The sequence below is a fragment of the Chrysemys picta genome, chromosome 7 (genome assembly GCF_011386835.1).
Source record: "Chrysemys picta bellii isolate R12L10 chromosome 7, ASM1138683v2, whole genome shotgun sequence".
Classification (NCBI taxonomy): domain Eukaryota; kingdom Metazoa; phylum Chordata; order Testudines; family Emydidae; genus Chrysemys; species Chrysemys picta.
In genome coordinates this window covers 7740594-7759687 of record NC_088797.1, presented here as the reverse complement: position 1 = coordinate 7759687, position 19094 = coordinate 7740594, and the positions used below count along the sequence as shown (strand labels likewise).

Here is a 19094-nt window from a genome sequence, read left to right as displayed (position 1 = left end):
TTGTCTCTCTAATATCCTGGAACCAACATGGCTACAACATCACTGCAAACTACATAAGACAGATGCAGACAGAGCCTTAGATGCATTGCAGATAAGTTTGTACACAAACCTACAACTCTAACTCACATGAGTAATTCCACTGACTACTCACCGGAGTAAAGACTACAGGATCTCACTGTTTGAAAGCTGCAGCATGTGCTCCCCAGAGCAAATATGAGGCAACTGGGAGTGTAGGAGCCCAGACATGGCCCCAACCTGTGACTGTGCTCTGTTGGCACCAAGCAGGACTTCTGGGTGCATTACACGGATGTAAAGCCTACTGCTTTGGAGAGAGTTAGGCCTAATCTTGCCTGGCTTTTGTATAGGTGCATGGGGTTAAGCGTGAAAAATGAAGATCTCTACATCTTCTCCTCCTTCCTTATATCCTGCACAGGGGCATCTAGAAATCAGCCCTTTGAACGAGACAGGATTTTTCCACTCCCTTTTTTGGTTTGGTAAATCTAAGCAATTTAAAATGTGCAATGCAGACACTTCTTAACTATTTATATTACTGTGTGAAAGTGTTCTTCAGACTATCAAATGTTATTGGTATACGCAACCCACACACATTGTCTGAAAGTTTATATATCTGCTATATATACACATAATGCAGAGAGCCATAATAATTTGGGCGGCTCGATAATGGTGTGTTTACTGATTCATACTCAAGAAACTAAAAATTAAATTATATTTTTTCTGTCAGAGTACTGAATACCATACACAATACTCTGCAAGAACAGGCACATGCTAGTTTCTATGTTAATTCTAAGGACTGCACATTATAATACAGTCAAAAGCAGCATCTTCAGAAGCTTTATTTAAGTATATTACAGTATTTCACTTAAATATGGGTAGTAGCTGTTGAATTCCAGACTTGCCAGCAGTTGGGTTATTATGCAATTGTAGAATTTTTGTAAAGGAAGTGCAATGTTGTTGGTGTTAATAAGAATCCACTGATACACACTTTCAACCCTAACTCTTTCTTAAAGTTTTTGTTGAAGAATATGCCTTTTTTGTCAATAAGCCTTAGGCATTCACAGCAGGGTTCTCCTTTGGCTCTCATCACATCCTAGTCTTGAGAAAAAGGGATTTCAAGTCGTTTCTTCATCCCACAATTTACAAAGATTGTAACATAAAACGGGGATAATAATATTTACTTACCTACCTCTCAGGGTAACTAATGTTTATATATCATTTTGAAATCCTCAGAAGGAAGAATCAGTTTAAGTGACATGCATCATAAAATATTAAATTGTTATGAAAGGAGCTACTGAGATCACAAATGTGTTTTTTGCTATACACAGTAAGGGCTCTAGGCCCAACACATTTCTGTATGCGGCACATTCCTGTCACATGTGCAGTGGAAAGATTTGCAACTTTCAACTGTTTCCCCAACTGGGGAAAATTATTCTTAGATAAAGATGGTGGATCTGACTCTTAGCTCTGATAGTCTTCCTCTCCCTGAAGTCTAGGGGCCAAGATTTTCAGAAGTGACTAGTGCTTCCAAGTATATAAATTTTTAGGTACCCATCTGAGACACTTTAAAGGGGCCTGATTTTCAGAACTCAGGTGCTCAGGACTTGCAGACAATCGAGTTTGGGTCTCATCAATGGAGGTACCCCAAATCAGTAGTCACTTTTGAAATTTTAGCCCCCAGTTTTTACTTTGTAACAAGTATAAGGCGGGGGCTAGGCTGCACTTTGTCCTTAATGGATGATCTCTCATGCAGCAGCAGAGCACATCATGAATTCTTTCTGTAAAGCCAGAGACTGCAGGGTTAGGGTGAGAAGAGCGGATTCTGACTGGGACCCCCAAACACATCGTCCTCCGCCCCACCTAGGGTGACCAGAGAGCAAGTGTGAAAAATTGGGACAGGAGGTGGAGGGTAATAGGAGCCTATATAAGAAAAAAAAAACAAAAATCGGGACTGTCCCTAATAAAAATTGGGACACCTGGTCACCCTAGTCTCACCCCAGTCTCACCCCAAAACACACGCCCCTTCCTTGCACATGATACCCCTAAACATCCCCCTCCCCACCCAGAGTGACATCTCCAACCCCCCACCTATACTAACTCCAAACACTCTCCCCTTGCTCACCCACACTGACACCCTCAAACAACCCTCTCCCACGCACAGACATCTACCCTGTAGTGAAACCCCCAAGACCCTTCCCCCCACAGTGACACCCCAATACACAACCCCTCCCAGGACACCCCAAAACCCATATAACCCCTCCCCCATAGACACCCCAAAGACCTCTCCCTGTACACAACCCCGCCCCCACAGACACCCCAAATCCCCTCCCCCACAGACGCCCCAAAGCCCCCTCCTGCTACACAACCCCTCCCCCACAGACACCCCAATACACAACCCCTCCCATAACACCCCAAAACCCCGCACAGCCCCTCCCCCCGATACCCCAAAACCCCTCCCTCACACAGACACCCCAAAGCTCCATCCCGCTACACAACCCCTCCCCCCAGACATCCCAAAGCCCCCTCCCGCTACACAACCCCTCCCCCACCGACACCCCAAAGCCCCCTCCCACTACACAACCCCTCCCCATAGACACCCCAAAGCCCCCTCCCACTACACAACCCCTCCCCCACAGACACCCCAATACACAACCCCTCCCATAACACCCCAAAACCCCGCACAGCCCCTCCCCCCGATACCCCAAAACCCCTCCCTCACACAGACACCCCAAAGCTCCATCCCGCTACACAACCCCTCCCCCCAGACATCCCAAAGCCCCCTCCCGCTACACAACCCCTCCCCCACCGACACCCCAAAGCCCCCTCCCACTACACAACCCCTCCCCCATAGACACCCCAAAGCCCCCTCCCACTACACAACCCCTCCCTCACAGACACCCCAAATCCCCCTCCCGCTACACAACCCCTCCCCCACAGACACCCCAAAGCTCCCTCCCGCTACACAACCCCTCCCCCACAGACACCCCAAAGCTCCATCCCGCTACACAACCCCTCCCCCCAGACATCCCAAAGCCCCCTCCCGCTACACAACCCCTCCCCCACCGACACCCCAAAGCCCCCTCCCGCTACACAACCCCTCCCCCATAGACACCCCAAAGCCCCCTCCCACTACACAACCCCTCCCTCACAGACACCCCAAATCCCCCTCCCGCTACACAACCCCTCCCCCACAGACACCCCAAAGCCCCCTCCCACTACACAACCCCTCCCCCATAGACACCCCAAAGCTCCCTCCCGCTACACAACCCCTCCCCCACAGACACCCCAAAGCCCCCTCCCGCTACACAACCCCTCCCCCACAGACACCCCAAAGCTCCCTCCCGCTACACAACCCCTCCCCCACAGACACCCCAAATCCCCCTCCCGCTACACAACCCCTCCCCCACAGACACCCCAAATCCCCCTCCCGCTACACAACCCCTCCCTCACAGACACCCCAAATCCCCCTCCCGCTACACAACCCCTCCCCCACAGACACCCCAAATCCCCCTCCCGCTACACAACCCCTCCCCCACAGACACCCCAAATCCCCCTCCCGCTACACAACCCCTCCCCCACAGACACCCCAAATCCCCCTCCCGCTACACAACCCCTCCCCCCACAGACACCCCCAAACCCTACTTCCCTCCACACACACACCCGCCCGCGGGCGGCGGCGGCGTTGGCTCCTCCCCCGGCTCGGGGCAGCCCACGTGGCCCGGCTAAGATGGCGTCTCCCTTGGCAGCTCAGGCTGGGACCGCGCTGCGGGGGCTGGCTCGCCGCTCCGCCCTGCTGAGGGGCAGTTTCCCGGTGAGTGCGCCCGGCTCCCTCCGCCCGCCCCGGGCTGCTCGGGGGGAGCCCTTCCTTCCGGGCGTGGCAGGTCACTGGGGAACCCCCGCCCCCTCTCCTGGGGGGGCTGATCAACGAATGCTCCCCCCATGTCTCCTTTCTCTGGGGGGGTCGGTCAGTGGGGGCCCCCACACTGCCCCCACTCCTGGCCCCTTGCCATGGTGGGTGTTTAACGCCTGCCCATCAGAACACCCTACCTGGGCAACGCTACAAAGTGCTGCCTATTTATACCTGCATCTGATGAAGTGGGTTTTAGCCCACGAAAGCTTATGCCCAAATAAATGTGTTAGTCTCTAAGGTGCCACAAGGACGCCGCCTTGTTTTTGCTGATACAGACTAGAGGCTGCCCTTCTGAAATCTGCAAAGTTCACAACCCTCCTGTTTCAGGCCGCGCTCCTGAAGTTTTCTTCTTTTTCCACTCTCCCCTGCTGTGCTGTGGGAGGCAGCCCTTGTCCTAAAGTCGAGGACAGCCCCCTGCAGATGTGCTAGTAACTAATGATGGTAACTTATCTGATGTTTAGGGTTACGCCCCTACAGCTTTACAGCAAATGAGGTATGTGCAGGATTTGTCAAAAATATGCAAAAACCGGGCACCTCCAGTGAGCACGGACGTGTCTTCCTGTTTAGTTTATGGAACTTGGCTTTCTTCTGACTTCAAGAGTGTCATTTATTTGGGAGTGTATTGAAATCTTTACTTAGGTGGTATTATATTTGCAGAAAGAAAACAACAAGAGGATTCTGATCCTGCATCCTTTTGCCCATGTAAACCCTTATGCTCGTGGGTAACGAGTTGCAGGATTGCATCCTAAGGCATAATCTACACTTAAAAGTTAGGTCCGAAGTAAGAACTGTGCTCGGGGTGGGAAAATTCCCACTCCTGAGTGCTGTAGTTAAGCTGACCAGACCCCCCCCGGCTAGTTTAGTGAAATAATTCTTCTGTCGACATAGCTACTGCCTCTCGTGGCACGTTTCAGGAAGGAGGATTACGTTAATGGAAAAATCCCTTTGGTTGCTGTAGGAAGTGTCCACACTATCGCAGTAAAGCAGCATAACCATACTGTTGACATGGCCAAAATCAGCAAATGGAAAATGGTCTGCCTAGTTTTATTGTGTTTGACAGCTACTACGTTTCACGTCTGTTCTATGTGCAAGGCTTATATGACCTTTTTCAAAATGTGAACCTACTGCTTGTTCGGATTTCCCATTTGGGCTAATTTATGTAGAAATCTGGTAAACTGAGGAGAGTTCCTTTTTTTGGGAGCCTGTTTAATTACAAAAGGCCAACTGAGCAATGTTGTTATCCATTTTCTTGGTGTTGCTTAATGAGACCAAAATTAACATTTGTGTAATTTTAACCAGGATGTGAATATTATAGTTTAAATCAAATTAAAAACTATCTTCTGATAACTATTTCCAGATGGTTTCTAGCGTAGCCTTTTAGATTTGGTTAATTATTTCATCTGCAAGTCTTCCCTCCTAGGCGCCCACTCCTAGTTTTCTTAATGCAAATGTAAAGTGTATCATGGCTGCTTATTATTATCTTGTTAATAGCTATTTGACAGTGGTGCAGAATGCAAAGAAATAATATTTTAATTAAATCTATTGTTAATTGTTTTTAACTGTGGAAAAACTCAGCATAATACATTATTTAAACAATGCAGTAGGAAAGACACTATATTTCTAGTAATGCTATCATGCCTGGGATGGTGGAATAAAAATAAAATGGGAAGACCACCAGATTTGCCTTTGGTGCTCTTTGTTCTAGGAGTACAAATCCTGTAGGCTTCTGTGGGAACTGCACTTGTATAACTAAGGGAACAGTTGGGTCTGTGATGTCCAGGGCACACTAGTTTACCCAAGAAGGTCAATAATTGATCTACATGCCATAGTTTTGTGATCTTAGTGGCATTATGAAACATTTAATGACCCACTTCCTATAGTCTTTAAATTAGGCAAAACTTCCCTGTAAGTTAATGGGAGTTTGGTGTTCACCAGGACTGCAGGCTCAGGGTGTACAGTAATAATCAGAGGGATAAAATTAGACATGCATTGTAGACACGGTATCGTTGGCAGCCAACCGCTTTATTTTTCCTTTTTTATCAGGTCAGTAGCTGCACAGCTATTTGCTTTGGTCCATGCTTCAGAGTATAAGTATTTTCCCAGCAGCAATGCCCTCTAGAGCTAACAGAGCCTGTTTCCAGGCCTGTTCTGCTCTGCAAGTGTCATTCCCGGTAGTACAGTATTCCGTGAGTTTTATTTCAGATAAAGTACGTTGTTGATCCTGATTGTCACTTAGTGGAAAACAAATAGTACTTCTATGTCTGCCTGGACCATCTGTAACCAGAGGCAGATTAAATAATTGTTCACTCCTAGTTCAGTTTTAAATCTAGAACTACCTGTACCAACTATATCCACCTTCCTTTTATATAAAGTAGTTAAATGGTAAATGATCATGGGTGTAGTATTTGACAGTTAGATTGAACTGATATCCAAGGACACACTTTCATCCAAATGTAAGTACTATCAGTCTTATATGTTAGCTCCAAGAGCATTGTTGGTGCTAACGATGTGATCCTGGCTGGCATAAGATGCTTACAATGTATAATCCTGATTCTGCAATACAAATTGCACAGGCAGATGCCTGCACCTGTCTGAAGCTGTATTGAGTTCAGTAGGGCTTAGTGGTGGGTGCAGAGATCTGTCCATGTGGATCGGTTTGAACAATAAGACCCAGATCCATAAACGTATTTGAACTCCTAACTTTCGTTAATTTCAATGGAAGTTGGAAGCCTAAGTATCTTCTGAGAATCTGGGCCTTTATGAAGATCTGGGCCTTGTAAACACTTACCAAAGGTGATAGGCTCAGTTCTGTGAATAGTCCCACAGAAGTTAATAGAATTATTTACAGTAGTAAGCACTAGGTCCAATAATGTTTGCAAGAATGGGCCAAAATGGGATACAGTGCCTTCAGATGTGTATGTTTGGTGTCTTGCACAATATTGATCAGGGCCTCTGCGTATTATTGTAATAGAAATAAAGAACAGTGATTATAAAGGGTTTTATTGCATTTCTTCCATGATTCCCCCCCATTTAGCTTCCAATTCATTAAAAAATGTCTGTGGGCCCCAGTCCTTCAACCAATGTGTGTAACCTTTAACTACTGGGAGTAATTTCACTGATTTTGATGACACTATATAGGTATTAAAGTTAAATGTATGCTAAAGTGTTTGCTGGATTGGGGCCTTAATTTGGACACTTTGTATATAGAAGCAAGGACTGCGTAGGCCCTTCTTGCTGTCTGAGGTAGAGCTCTTTATTGTCATAGTATCCTTTTGTGAGTATATTTGTGCTGGAATTTAGCCCACTACCCTGTAATCTTGGTGATTGATTTGCAGGAATGATTTTTGTCTAGAATGCGTGTTGTGCACTATACAAAAATCATGGATCTTTTTCTTGTTGCCAAAACTGACTGCGCTGGTCATTACTGTATTGAAACAGAGAAGTCATTTGAATGAATGTGGGTGGTACTGCCTTTGAAATCTTCAGGAACAAACACATTCCTCTATAAAAACTTAATTTTAAAGGAGCAGTATATAGTACTTAGCCTTGTCTTTTGTCATAGTTCCTGGTTTCAGAAATGATACGACATTTCTTATACTTTAACTTTCTGTTGGTTGTTACATTTTTACAGTTGCTAGAGTAAATTTCATAGCCTGATTCCTAACTTCCTTTCTCTTATATTTTTAATAAATTATGCAATGGTTCCTGCTTACAGAGATTATATTTTATCAAGTCCTTCAGGAAAAATAAGACATGGATCTCAGTTGTCCGCAGTGTCCCTGTACAAGAGAATGCAGGCCCACTCTTCTTGGAGCAATATTTATAAAGAGCTCTGAAAAACACTCTAGAGACCATTCTGTGACAGAATTCAATGGAACCCACTGCACTGCCAGCCTACAAGATTGAAGTCTCCTCTTTTCTTGAGTGGGAGTTGGGTCCTATGGGAGTATAGAGTGTTTTCAAAATAGTCTCAGAAACAGTAAACTAAATTTCAGCAATGAATATAAACAAGGGTAATTGAGACTGGATTATTATTTAGTGACAGGAGTCCCCTGTAAAAACTTGCCAATTACCTTAGCAAAATTAGCAGGTTTTTAAGGGTAACCACTGAAAATCCATAAAAAGTCTTCCATTGTTTCTGCAAATGGAGAAAACTTTCCAACCAGCATAGTAGTATCTGAAGAAAGTAGTGATCCAAATAAAATTCATACTCTGCCATACCACAAATGGATATATTGAAAATAAATTATAGTCCAAAACCAGAATTCTCACACTTTTCCTCTTGGGTCTTTAGCTTCATGTAAATAATTTAAACCTTTCTTGGAGATTCAGACTATACTTCAGTTTGATTCTTTGTGGATGACAGATTTGCCCTTGAGCTCTAGTTGTATTATGTCCAGAGGGCCTTGAACCCTGCAGGCATGCAGTGCATGAAAAGCTTGCAGATTTTTATGGATTTCCTTGCAAAAAAACAAAATGTGGAGCAAACCTTTGGCCCATTCCTCCTGTGCTAATTTACAGAGCCATGACAGTTCCATTGGACATTATGATAAATCTGTTATGGTATGGGGAAGCAGTGGTTATTACTGCAAACATAATATTTTTGCCCTGGTCAGATAATGTACGTTGGAAAATCTAACCTTAGGTAGACCCTGATCTTGCAAGTAATTCCATGCAGATAGACCCTTGTGCCTTTAAGACGGTGAGACTCTGTGCTGGTGACCACAGCCTTATATAAAGGCAAAAAACCTTTGCCATGCATCTACTTTCTATTCTGCTTCTATTGAGCACTTTTCAGACTAACTTTTAGGTATCTAGTAGAGCATGTGTGAGTGAGAGACAAAGCCAGGTGGACAGAGCACTGCAGTGGGAGCTGAGAGGGACTTTTTGGGTACTCATTCTGATTGTGACACTCTGAGGATAAGGACACTCATCCTCCCTGCCTTAATTTCCACCCAGTTCACCTAAACAAATGGCACCTCACATGGGTATAGTTCGGATTAATTAGCAGTTTGTAAAACCTAGTATAAGAATAACTAGTGGTACGGAATCTACTTTCTAATGCACTATTTATAGCTGTGGGTAGACACTGTCCCTGGAGAATCAGTATTCATTTGTAAGAACAACTTGGTGCTCTTTGAAAGAGTTCTTATATTGTATAGGTATCAAAGTCACTTTCCTCCTATCACCTTGTTTTTTCCCCTTCCTCTGGCATGGTAACATGTTTGGTAATATTATGCCATATCCTTGCAAAACATTGGGTCAACAGAAAATTTTGTTTAACCTCTATTTGATTCTGTTGTCTACCAAATGACCTGCAGAACAGATGTCATGAAGAATGCTTAGGAGTTTGAGCCTGGGTCTTTAATAACCACAGTTTCCTTATATACTTATTCCTCTCCCACCCTGTGTCAGGCTGGGGTAACTATTCCCTATATATTTTCTTTATACCCTTCTCCTTTCCTTTTTTTTTTTTTTTTTAAGGGGTTGACTGTCATTGTGAACTGTCGATTCCTTTGCTTTTTAGGGATGTCATTTTGTTAAATCCAGCTCATTGTTTAGTACAGTTTTGTGGTTACTTAACCAAACTCTTGCCGAGTGTCTGACCATGCCTTCAGTTGAGTATCTGAGTGTATTGTTCCCTCAGGCAACCCAATCTCTTTTTTGTAGCTTCAAGCACATACTTCGCAGCTTTGAGCATATACCCCAAGGAACTACTCCAGCAAATCCACTTCTTTAACATGCTCTGCTGAAGAAGCAAGCTTCTAGCCATCTGCTGAGCCAGTGTATCTGTACTGTCATCTTTTTTACACTAAGTTCTTTAATAAAATGTGGGGCTTCATGATATAAGCATGACTGGTTATGACAGTAACTTAGAAACTGGTAATTATGCACTGATCCATAATTAATATTTATTCAATTAAAAATCAGATCAATAGTTTAGAGACTTGGAGTTATGGGATGAAATTAAGTAGAGGAAAACTTTAGACTGAATATTGAAGTATTTTCTAACAGTGGAGTTTGCTGGACTGTTGCTCGGGAAGGGTTGGAACTCCAATTGCTTGTGCCATTTAAAAAAAGAGATTGGACAAAGCACTGAACACATACTGTAGGCAGAAATCCTTCCTTGGCGTGACAATGTACATGATGACCTGAAGCCTTCTCTGTCTATTTTCTGATTTATACTGCTGCTGCTGACATAGTCTCACATAGCAGCCAAATATTGTTGGTTGTCTAAAGGGAGAATTCAGAAAAGTTACAGATGGTAACGATAACATCTTTATACACGCAAACATTTATTTGTAAGGACAGATTTATTTTACATTGTTAATCCCATTGTATGCTGATTCAGAGAACAAAAGATAGTCAGTAAATATAGGCTTATGAATATCACCTTTATCCACAGGGGAATTACCATCTTTCTATTTGGTTGATTTTTCTCTCTCTCTCTGCTTGCCCATAGACTTCTCAAACAGCAACAGTGCTCCATCTTCCAACATATTGAATTAGCTTTTGTTTCTTTTTGTCTGTCTTTTGGTGACCTGACAACATATAAGTCATTATCTGCAGAAATCATAATATTGTAGTTAGACACGTCCTCAGTGTTGGGTGGATGCATAGTAGACTTTGTCTTAAAACAACTCTTTTAATTTATTTAAATTTCCCTTTTTAATATCTTGGGGTCCATAGATCATATGGTGTATTTAATGATTTTGTGACAAATTCTTACAGAAATATAAAGTCCCTGATAGTAAGTCAGCATTCAAAATTAGGCCTGTTCTGTGAATATGAAGTGTTAAATTGTTGCTCTGAAAGTCATAGATTCATTTGTGTATATTGCATGAAACACACTCTCTTTAGGTTTTACTTAATTCGAGTAGTACTGATTATTGATTGGCACTGGAAAACACAGTAATTTAAACATTCACTTCTACCCTCTCTATCCTGCATAATTAATGGTTCAGGTTTAGTTTTCTTCTTTTCATAATATAAAGGTATGGATTCTTGCTGTCTACCAGTGAAGGACCAAAGGTTATATACAAGTTCTTATCAGTTAAATGAGGTTGTACAAGCTGCATTGTAAATGTTGCAACTTTCCTGTGTGCTTTCTTGCTCTGCAGAATGAATGTGACTTTTTATATAGTGCCCATGCAATTTAAGTTAATAAAGCTGAGATTCATCTTAAAGATGGTGTAGTAGATGGAATGCTGACCTGCAGGATTCAGTGGACCTTAATTTATGTCCTTGTCCCAAACTGAATTAGGTTTTTAAGATTAAACTGTACATGGAAGAGTTGCATTTGTCTGAAAATGAATAAATACTTCGAGGTCTCAGTAACATCAATTTTAAAAATACCAAGTCATATGTGGTGTATTCAGAATACTTTAGGAACATAAGGAAGCTCTTAGGAATAAAAACTGGCCAAGATGAAAAATGGGAAGGTATTACAAGAACAGGTAAACTCTAGAGCATAGATAATGAGCAATAGTCTCAATTTGTGTTGCCGAAAAAAGAGAAATGTTCTTACTGTTGTTTACGTTAGCTATGGTACCTAACTCTTGTCCACTTAAATACTCTGAGATGTCAGAGACTTAGATGAATTCTGGCAGGGAAGTAGGGGTAAGGGAGATTTTTGAGCATATTTGTTAACTCTCCCTGATTGTCAAAGATTTTTGGCTAAAAAATGAAGCAGGACACTAAACACTGGGCACAAATTACCAATGGAACACTTCATTATTCTTTTAGATCTTCCTCTAAGGAGTCCATAGACTAAAGAACAATTGAATGGCAGCCAGGAACGCAGTTACTGCTTAACAAAAAATAATAATAAAAAAGCTCCTGATACACAATATTGGCATGGAAGAGTCTGGTAAAGGAAAAATGTACACGTGCAAGGCAGAGGTAAAAGTACCGTGAGAGTGACTTTGGAATTCACATTAACAATCACTTGCTATAATTTTTAGATACCTGTAATAGCTGTAAGCAGAGCTATATATAAAAGCCATTTGCAGTGCACAACAATAAATTGTATTGGTCTCACAAAACCCAGGAACTGTGATTTATGTTCTTGAGTGCCATCTAAGTGTGGGGACCCTGTTTAATCATTTACATATATATATATATATATATATGTAGACATCTCTTTTATAGACCACTCCTATAACAATGAGCAAACTAAGACAGAGGTTAAGTGACTTGCTTGGTGCCACAGATGTAGTTGGGGCCAGAGCCGGGTTGAGGGTTGAGGAGTTCCTGACTCCCACTTCAGTCCTCAAATACAGAACATGAGCTGCTTCCCCTCTCCTTCCTTACTCCCATTTTTCAAATGTCCAATATGAAACTGGTTTGAAGACGATTGGCCAGTTACTGATTGGCTCATCTCCCAACAGCTGAGTGTTCTCGCTCTTCTATTCATTCTGTACTGTCTCTTATGTGAAGTTGGTGTGGGTTGGCATTGGGCTTGCAGGTGACCTGTCACTTAGTGCCTCATTAATGTTGTCAGCTGACAGGTAGGTAGTGTTTTTAGCTACTGGAAGAACACACTTCTGATGAAGGACTGCTCTCTCTTACTCCCTCAGCTCACTGATTAGCTTTTTATTATACAATGAACTTCCCTCGGTCTAAGTGTCTGTCATTTCAAATGGCTGAGCATATGCAGTGAATGTACCTGCATTTCCAGGAAGCAAGACTGCTTTGTTTTAAAGATGACTTAAAAATAGACTTTTATTTTTCTGAGGTGTTTGATCAGTGATGTTGGAAATGTAGAAATCCACTTTAAGGTCAAAGTCTCTGATGATGAAGAGATAACACTGTTTGCCAGAAGCTGGAAATGAGCGATAGGGGATGGATCACTTGATGCTTACCTGTTCTGTTCATTCCCTCTGGGGCACCTGGCACTGGCCACTGTCGGAAGACAGGATACTACTGGGCTAGATGGACCTTTGGTTTGACCCAGTATGGCCGTTCTTATGTTCTTAACACTGCTTATAGTGTTCCAGACCCTTGCTTTGGGATTTGATGATGACAGCAGTGTACATTTCCATCATGTGGTTTTCCAATACCCAACATGACTAATGGAGAAATACTGGTAAAAAGTGATAGGTGGAAAATGCTTGTAACATTTGGTCCCCTATTCCAGCCACACCAGTATCTGTGTGGCACTTATTTAGGGGCTTGCCTCAATTGAATAATTTTTGACTTTTCAGTTTCACTCCAACTGAATAACCCAGGAAATCGGAAGGTTGTATTCCTTCATGGATGTACCATGGTGACTTGAGCTCATTTCAGTCTAGTCTGTGGAAACAATCTAGTCTGATACTTCACAAAAGGGAGCTATGTAAACCCACCTGGATTTAGTAAACTGACTTGCATGTCAAGGTACACTTTGGACAGTTCTGTTTATGTATTATATTTTCCTCTATTTCTCCTGTTCCCTTTCTATTACAATGGATATTTGCATCTTTATTGTTTAAAAATGTTGTGCTGCCAGCTGCTCAAAATCATAGTCTACTGTGGTGATGTGATTAGATACCATACAGATTATTATAGTATGTGACTTCAAGTAATACAGAACAGGAGCAGAAAATTTCTTAAAACAGTGATCCCATTTTATGCTTGATTCCCTAGTAAACATAAGAGAATACAGGAAAATATTGGCCAGACTGTTTCTAAATTGAGTGTTTATCTAAGTTTTCCATAAAGTGTGAATGACTCCTGTCACCATGTCTTTGTGGGTCACAACTGAGAATATCAAATTCAGGACACACTGTTGAGAAATAGGGAAGACATACCCCAAAAGTGGTGGTTATTCTCCTTTTAAGATATACCAAACCAGCAACAAAAGTAAACTTCTGTTTGACCACACTGGCTAACAAGAAGTCAGAAAAGGAGTTTCCGTAGGCAATCCAGTCCTGGATTCAATACCCAGGCACTAGACTTAAAGATGAGTGGTTATTAAAACCAGTTTCATCAAATCAAAAGGTGGTTCTGCTCCTAAAGGACCAGCCACACACCCAGGTCAATATACAACTCAGATCTTACCCAATAATCATGCTGTTGCCAATCCTTTAGTATCTAAAATCTAAAGGTTTATTTATAGAAAGAAAGAAAGAAAGGTGAGAGTTAAAATTGGTTAACGGAATCAAATATATACAATAAATGCAAAGTTCTTGGTTCAGGCTTGTAGCAGTGATGGAATAAACTGCTGGCTTAAGTCAAGTCTCTGGTTGCTTCCAAATAATTGGAAGATCCTCAGTCCCTTGGTTAGAATGCTCCCATTAGTATCAGTTCATAGTCCAGAGACTTGAGCAGGAAAGAGGCAAAATGGAGATGTTTCCAGGGCCTTTTATAGCTTCTGCCATGTGGAGGGAAATCCATTGTTTCAAACAAAGCCCTCAGCACAGCTAGTGGAAAATTATAGGTAGCAAGATGGTGTTTGGAGTCACATGGTCAAATCACATGTTCATGCATGATTGCACTAACAGCAGAGGGCATTACCGATACTCTAGTTGTTCACATGAAAGTCCATCAGGCATGGATGGGTGTCTTCCATGGTCCATTGTGAGTTAAGCCACTTCATTTGAATAGTCCCTTTAAGATGTGCAGGCTAAATACCTTGTGGGTGTTACCCCAGGAGCAAACATATTTGAAATACAGGTATAGCGCCAATGCTCATAACTTCAAATACAAAAATGCTACATGCATACAAATAGCATAATCATATTCAGCAAATCATAACCTTTCCATAGACACCTTACTTGACAACCTTTGTACAAGATTTGTTGCAATTATATAACCTCATATTTTAATCAGATAACGTCACAACTCCTTAACAGACTTTTTTAAAAAATATATTCTCTAATGTACAGCAGTATTGAAAAACTTTGTTGATAAAATGATTACTTGAGTTAGGAATTCAGAAGCACTTGTGACCAACTCATTGGTCGTGGCTTGGGTTTCTTAAGAATTCAGAAAGTTTAAATTAGGTTGAAGTAAGTATACTGAAAATTCATAGGAAAGCATAGTCTGAACATCATAAATGTTTTATCTTTTTGTAGGTGGTAAAACAGCCTTAGATTTTCTTTTTCTGCTGGCTGTATTAAGTATGCAATGCATTTCTTCAATGTTATATTTTGCATAAAAGTGTAATTTTTACCTTGTAGAAAAATTATGAAGTTAAACATTTTATAAGATGAGAGCAAAAATATTAAATTTCCCCTTAAGCTATTTAAAATAAAAGGAACATTTCTAATTTATGTGGAGAAGATATTTCATTTCACTCTTTCAGTTAGTAATGCATATCACCAACAATCATTTCTTTGTAAAGGCAGGGAACGTATTACAGTATTTTCTGCAACTGATTACACAGTTGTATATTGCAGTCTATTTTCAATAGATACTTCAAAGCCCTTATTTTTAGGTCCAGGAAAGCTGCCTTTCCTAAAGCTTTGAAGTTGAAATAAGCAAAATGGCCATAATTTGACTAAAAATAATTACTAATGGAAAACAGTGCTATTGATAGCTAGTCCATTGACAAAATAGAATTGAATCTGTGAATTTTTATTACGCTTACATTTTATCCAAAAAATAGGTTTATTTAAAAGCAATGAAAATTGGGTCCAGAATTGTGAAGGTACTCCGAGCGCCTTTGAGTTATAAGCATGTGGATGCTCAATAAACATCCTGAGTACTGATTTATTATGTTGAAGTTTTGTAAATCCTGAAGTTTGTTTAAAAACTGTCATAACTATTTATTTTGCAAATGTTTTCTGATTTAATCTGGTTATGTGACATTAAGCAACACAAGGTGGGTGTGGTAATATCTTTTACTGTACCCGCTTCTGTTGGAGAGAGAGACAGGCTTACACAGAGCACTTCTTCAGGTCTGGGAAACTTGCCCAGGCTTGGTCTACACTAGGAACTTATGTTGGTGTAACTATGTTGCTCAGGAGTGTGGAAAATCCATCCCCCCGAGCAACATAGTTATGCCGACCTAACCCCCGGTGTAGACAGTGCTGTGTTGAAGGGAGGGCTTCTCCCATTGACTTAGGTACCATCTCTCTGGGAGGTGGAGTATGGGAGAAGTTTTCCTGTCAGGTAGCATCTTCATTAAGCGCTATAGCAGGACAACTGCACCACTGTAAGTGTAGACAAGCCCTCAGAGCTAAATACAAGATAAATAAACAGATTGTTTAGCAAAAGTAGTTAACACACATTTCAAGGGACCATTCAAGGTGAAGTGGCCTGTTAACACCCCTCCAGTCATAGGGAGGAAAGGAAGGGGTCGGGGAGGCAGCTGGCTGAGGGGGGGGGTTATTAGATTGTTGCAATAAGCCATAATTCCAGTGTCTCTATTCAGTCCATTGTTTTTAGTGGCTAGCAATGTTATGCTTTTAAGCTCCCAGACTCATCTTTTGAAAGTATTGTGTAGGTTTCCTTTGAGAATGAGGACTTGTAGGTAGGGTGACCATATTTCCCAAAGTGAAAATGGGATGCCGTGCGAGGCTGGCCTGAGCCACTTGGTGTTGCCAATGGCCTGAGGCGCCCCCCCTCCCCCCGTGCAGGGCTGGCATTGCTGCTGGCTCCCCTCCCCCCTGAATCTTCCTCTGCACCCAACTTTTTTGTCCAGACTGGCCATTTGTCCCGTTTTGCTCTTGCCATCTGATCATACAAACTTACATTGGTATAACTACATTGCTCAGTGGTGTGAAGAATCCACACCCTTGAGCGACACGGTTATTCTGACCGAACCCCTGGTGTAGACAGTGCTATGTTGATGGGAGGGCTTCTCCTGTCGATAAAGCTACTGCCTGTCGCCGAGGTGGATTAACTGTGCTGATGGGAGAAGCTCTCCTGTCATCATAGTTGCGTCTTCACTGAAGCACTGCAGGTTTTTTATTCCTGGAAGAATTCTGCGCCACTGCGCACACGCAAAATTCGTATCCGGCACAGAATTTTTTTCTGCAGAAAAGACATTATGCCCGAGAAGTGCTGCAGTTCTGCCTTTTATCCACCGAAGGCCACTGTGGTGACAGAACAGCCAGCTGCGTTCATCACCGCACCCTGCCCCCGGATGCAGGTTAGGACAGACAGAGTGGGGAACACAGGGCTGCTGTGGGGGGAGATGTCACAGAAGGTTCAGAAGGGCTAGTGGGGGAACAGACTGAGATGCGGGCTCAGGAGCTAGTGAGTGACAGCATTGAGCCAGGGCCTGAATGGGAGGGGGGCTGCAGGCCCCAGGGGGATGGGAGAGGGGGGCTGCATAGCCACATGGGGACAGGGGCGGATGTGCCTGATTGAATGGGAGAGGCTTGGGGTCAGCCAGGGTCGACTTCCCAACTCCCTAACAATCCCTCCCTCCCCTCCCCCCAAAAAACCTATTTCATACTTCTCCCACCTTCACCTGTCAACCCTCCAGGTCCACTCCCAGGCTCCTTCTCTCTCCCTCAGCTCATCTATTACCCCTGACTCCCCCAAACCTTTGCACTGCTTCTGAGGGATGCGGGAAGTACATTTCTGTATTGTAGTTTAAATGAATTACTCAACGTTCTCTATTAACTTGCATGGTAAGGAATCTATTTGTCAAAAAAAAAAAAAATTACCTGGATCTTTTTTTGGGGGTCTGTATTGTTACAGTCATACATGCTGACAGGTTTTTTTAAATAAATTACCAAAATAATTGAAACTGGCGTGATTAAATTGTTATTTTGACAGATAAAATATGCAGAATTTTAAAATATTGTGCACAGAGTTTTTAATTTTTTGGTGCAAAATTTTTAGGTTTTTGGCACAGAATTCCCCCAGGAGTAGTTTTTAAGTGTAGCCTTACTCAGGGCAGGTCTGTGCCTACATGAGCACTTTTGTTGGTAAAACTTTTTTTGGTGTGGAAAAAAACCATCCCTCTAATGGACATTTTTTGTTTTACTAACAAAAGCGCTGGTATGAACAGTGCTATGTCAGTGGGAGATGCGCTCCTGATGACATAGCTGCTGCTGCTGCTTGTTGGGGTGGTTTAAATATGCTGATGGGCGAGCTCTCTACCATCAGCATAGAGCGGCTACAGGGAGACCTTACAGCGGTGCAGCTGCAGCGGTACACCTGTGCTGCGGTAACATCTGTAGAGTAGACATAGAACAGCTCTGTGTAAGATAGAAATCTTGTCTCTCTCACCAAGAGAAGTTGGTCCAATAAAAATATCTTACTTCACCCACCTCTTCTCTCTAATGTTCTGGGACTGACATGGCTACAACAACACTGCATATGACACTTAGCAAGTCAGAGGGGTAGCCGTGTTATTCTGGATCTGTAAAAAGCAACAGAGAGTCCTGTGGCACCTTTAAGACTAACAGATGTATTGGAGCATAAGCTTTCGTGGGTGAATACGTGCGTCTGACGAAGTGGGCATTCACCCACGAAAGCTTATGCTCCAATACATCTGTTAGGTGCCACAGGACTCTGTTGCTTTTTAGTTTTGTTGACATCCTCATTGCAGTAAAGGAGATTTGCTTACTATGTGAAAAGCACTATATGAGAGCTAAGTAGTGGTGGTAGTATATTTTATTTATTTATTTATAATGTGGTTTTAGGCAAGTCATTTAGGCCAAAATATTTCAAACAGGAGTGCATAAGATAAGGCGAGCACATTTCTATTTAGGTTAGCTTTTTAGAGTTGCTAAGTACCCACAAATTCCAATGAATTCATTGGGCATTGTGGGTGCTCATTTCTTCTCAGAATTATACTTTAAATGCTAGGTATTATTAGTGTTTCGTATGACTTGCCAGCCTTTACAGTGTGCCATCCTGAGGGATTTTTTTGCAGTTTCTCTGTTAACGTGTAAATAGAGAGTTTGATGCTCTCCTGCATCCAAAATCTACTTGGTATGGAAGCGGGGAGCTGTGGAGGATCCAGCTATGGCTCCTTGAGTCTGTGGGCTGATATGCACGGCCAAGCCCCAGCAGCTGCTCAGATTTATGCTAGTTGAGTATTGGCAGCGTGGAGCCTGCCTCTCGTTGCCCACGACAGGTCCCCTCTACCAGCGTGGGAGTGGGCAGATAATGCAGGAACTGGTTCTGCCAACTTTATTTCAGCTGAAAGCTCACCCCCACTCCAATGGAGGAATTGTCAACCAGCTAGTAACAAACTGGATCAGAAATGGGAACCTGACAGAGT

General features: G+C 42.6%; 1 protein-coding gene across 2 annotated transcripts in view; it reads left to right on the top strand.

Annotated features, from left to right (window-relative positions):
• The first annotated feature begins 3670 nt into the window (after window positions 1–3670).
• SUCLG2 (succinate-CoA ligase GDP-forming subunit beta) overlaps window positions 3671–19094 on the top strand; it is a 210535-nt gene continuing 195111 nt past the window's right edge. The window contains exons 1-2 of one of the 2 annotated variants that reach the window (XM_065550711.1): window positions 3712–3826; window positions 4312–4418. Coding sequence is in view for 1 of the 2 variants with exons in the window: in XM_005297815.4 (XP_005297872.3) it covers window positions 3743–3826 (84 nt within the window). In the remaining variant the exon portion in view is untranslated. Of the gene's footprint in view, window positions 3827–4311; window positions 4419–19094 lie in introns of both variants that reach the window. The other variant, XM_005297815.4, reaches the window with a different exon arrangement.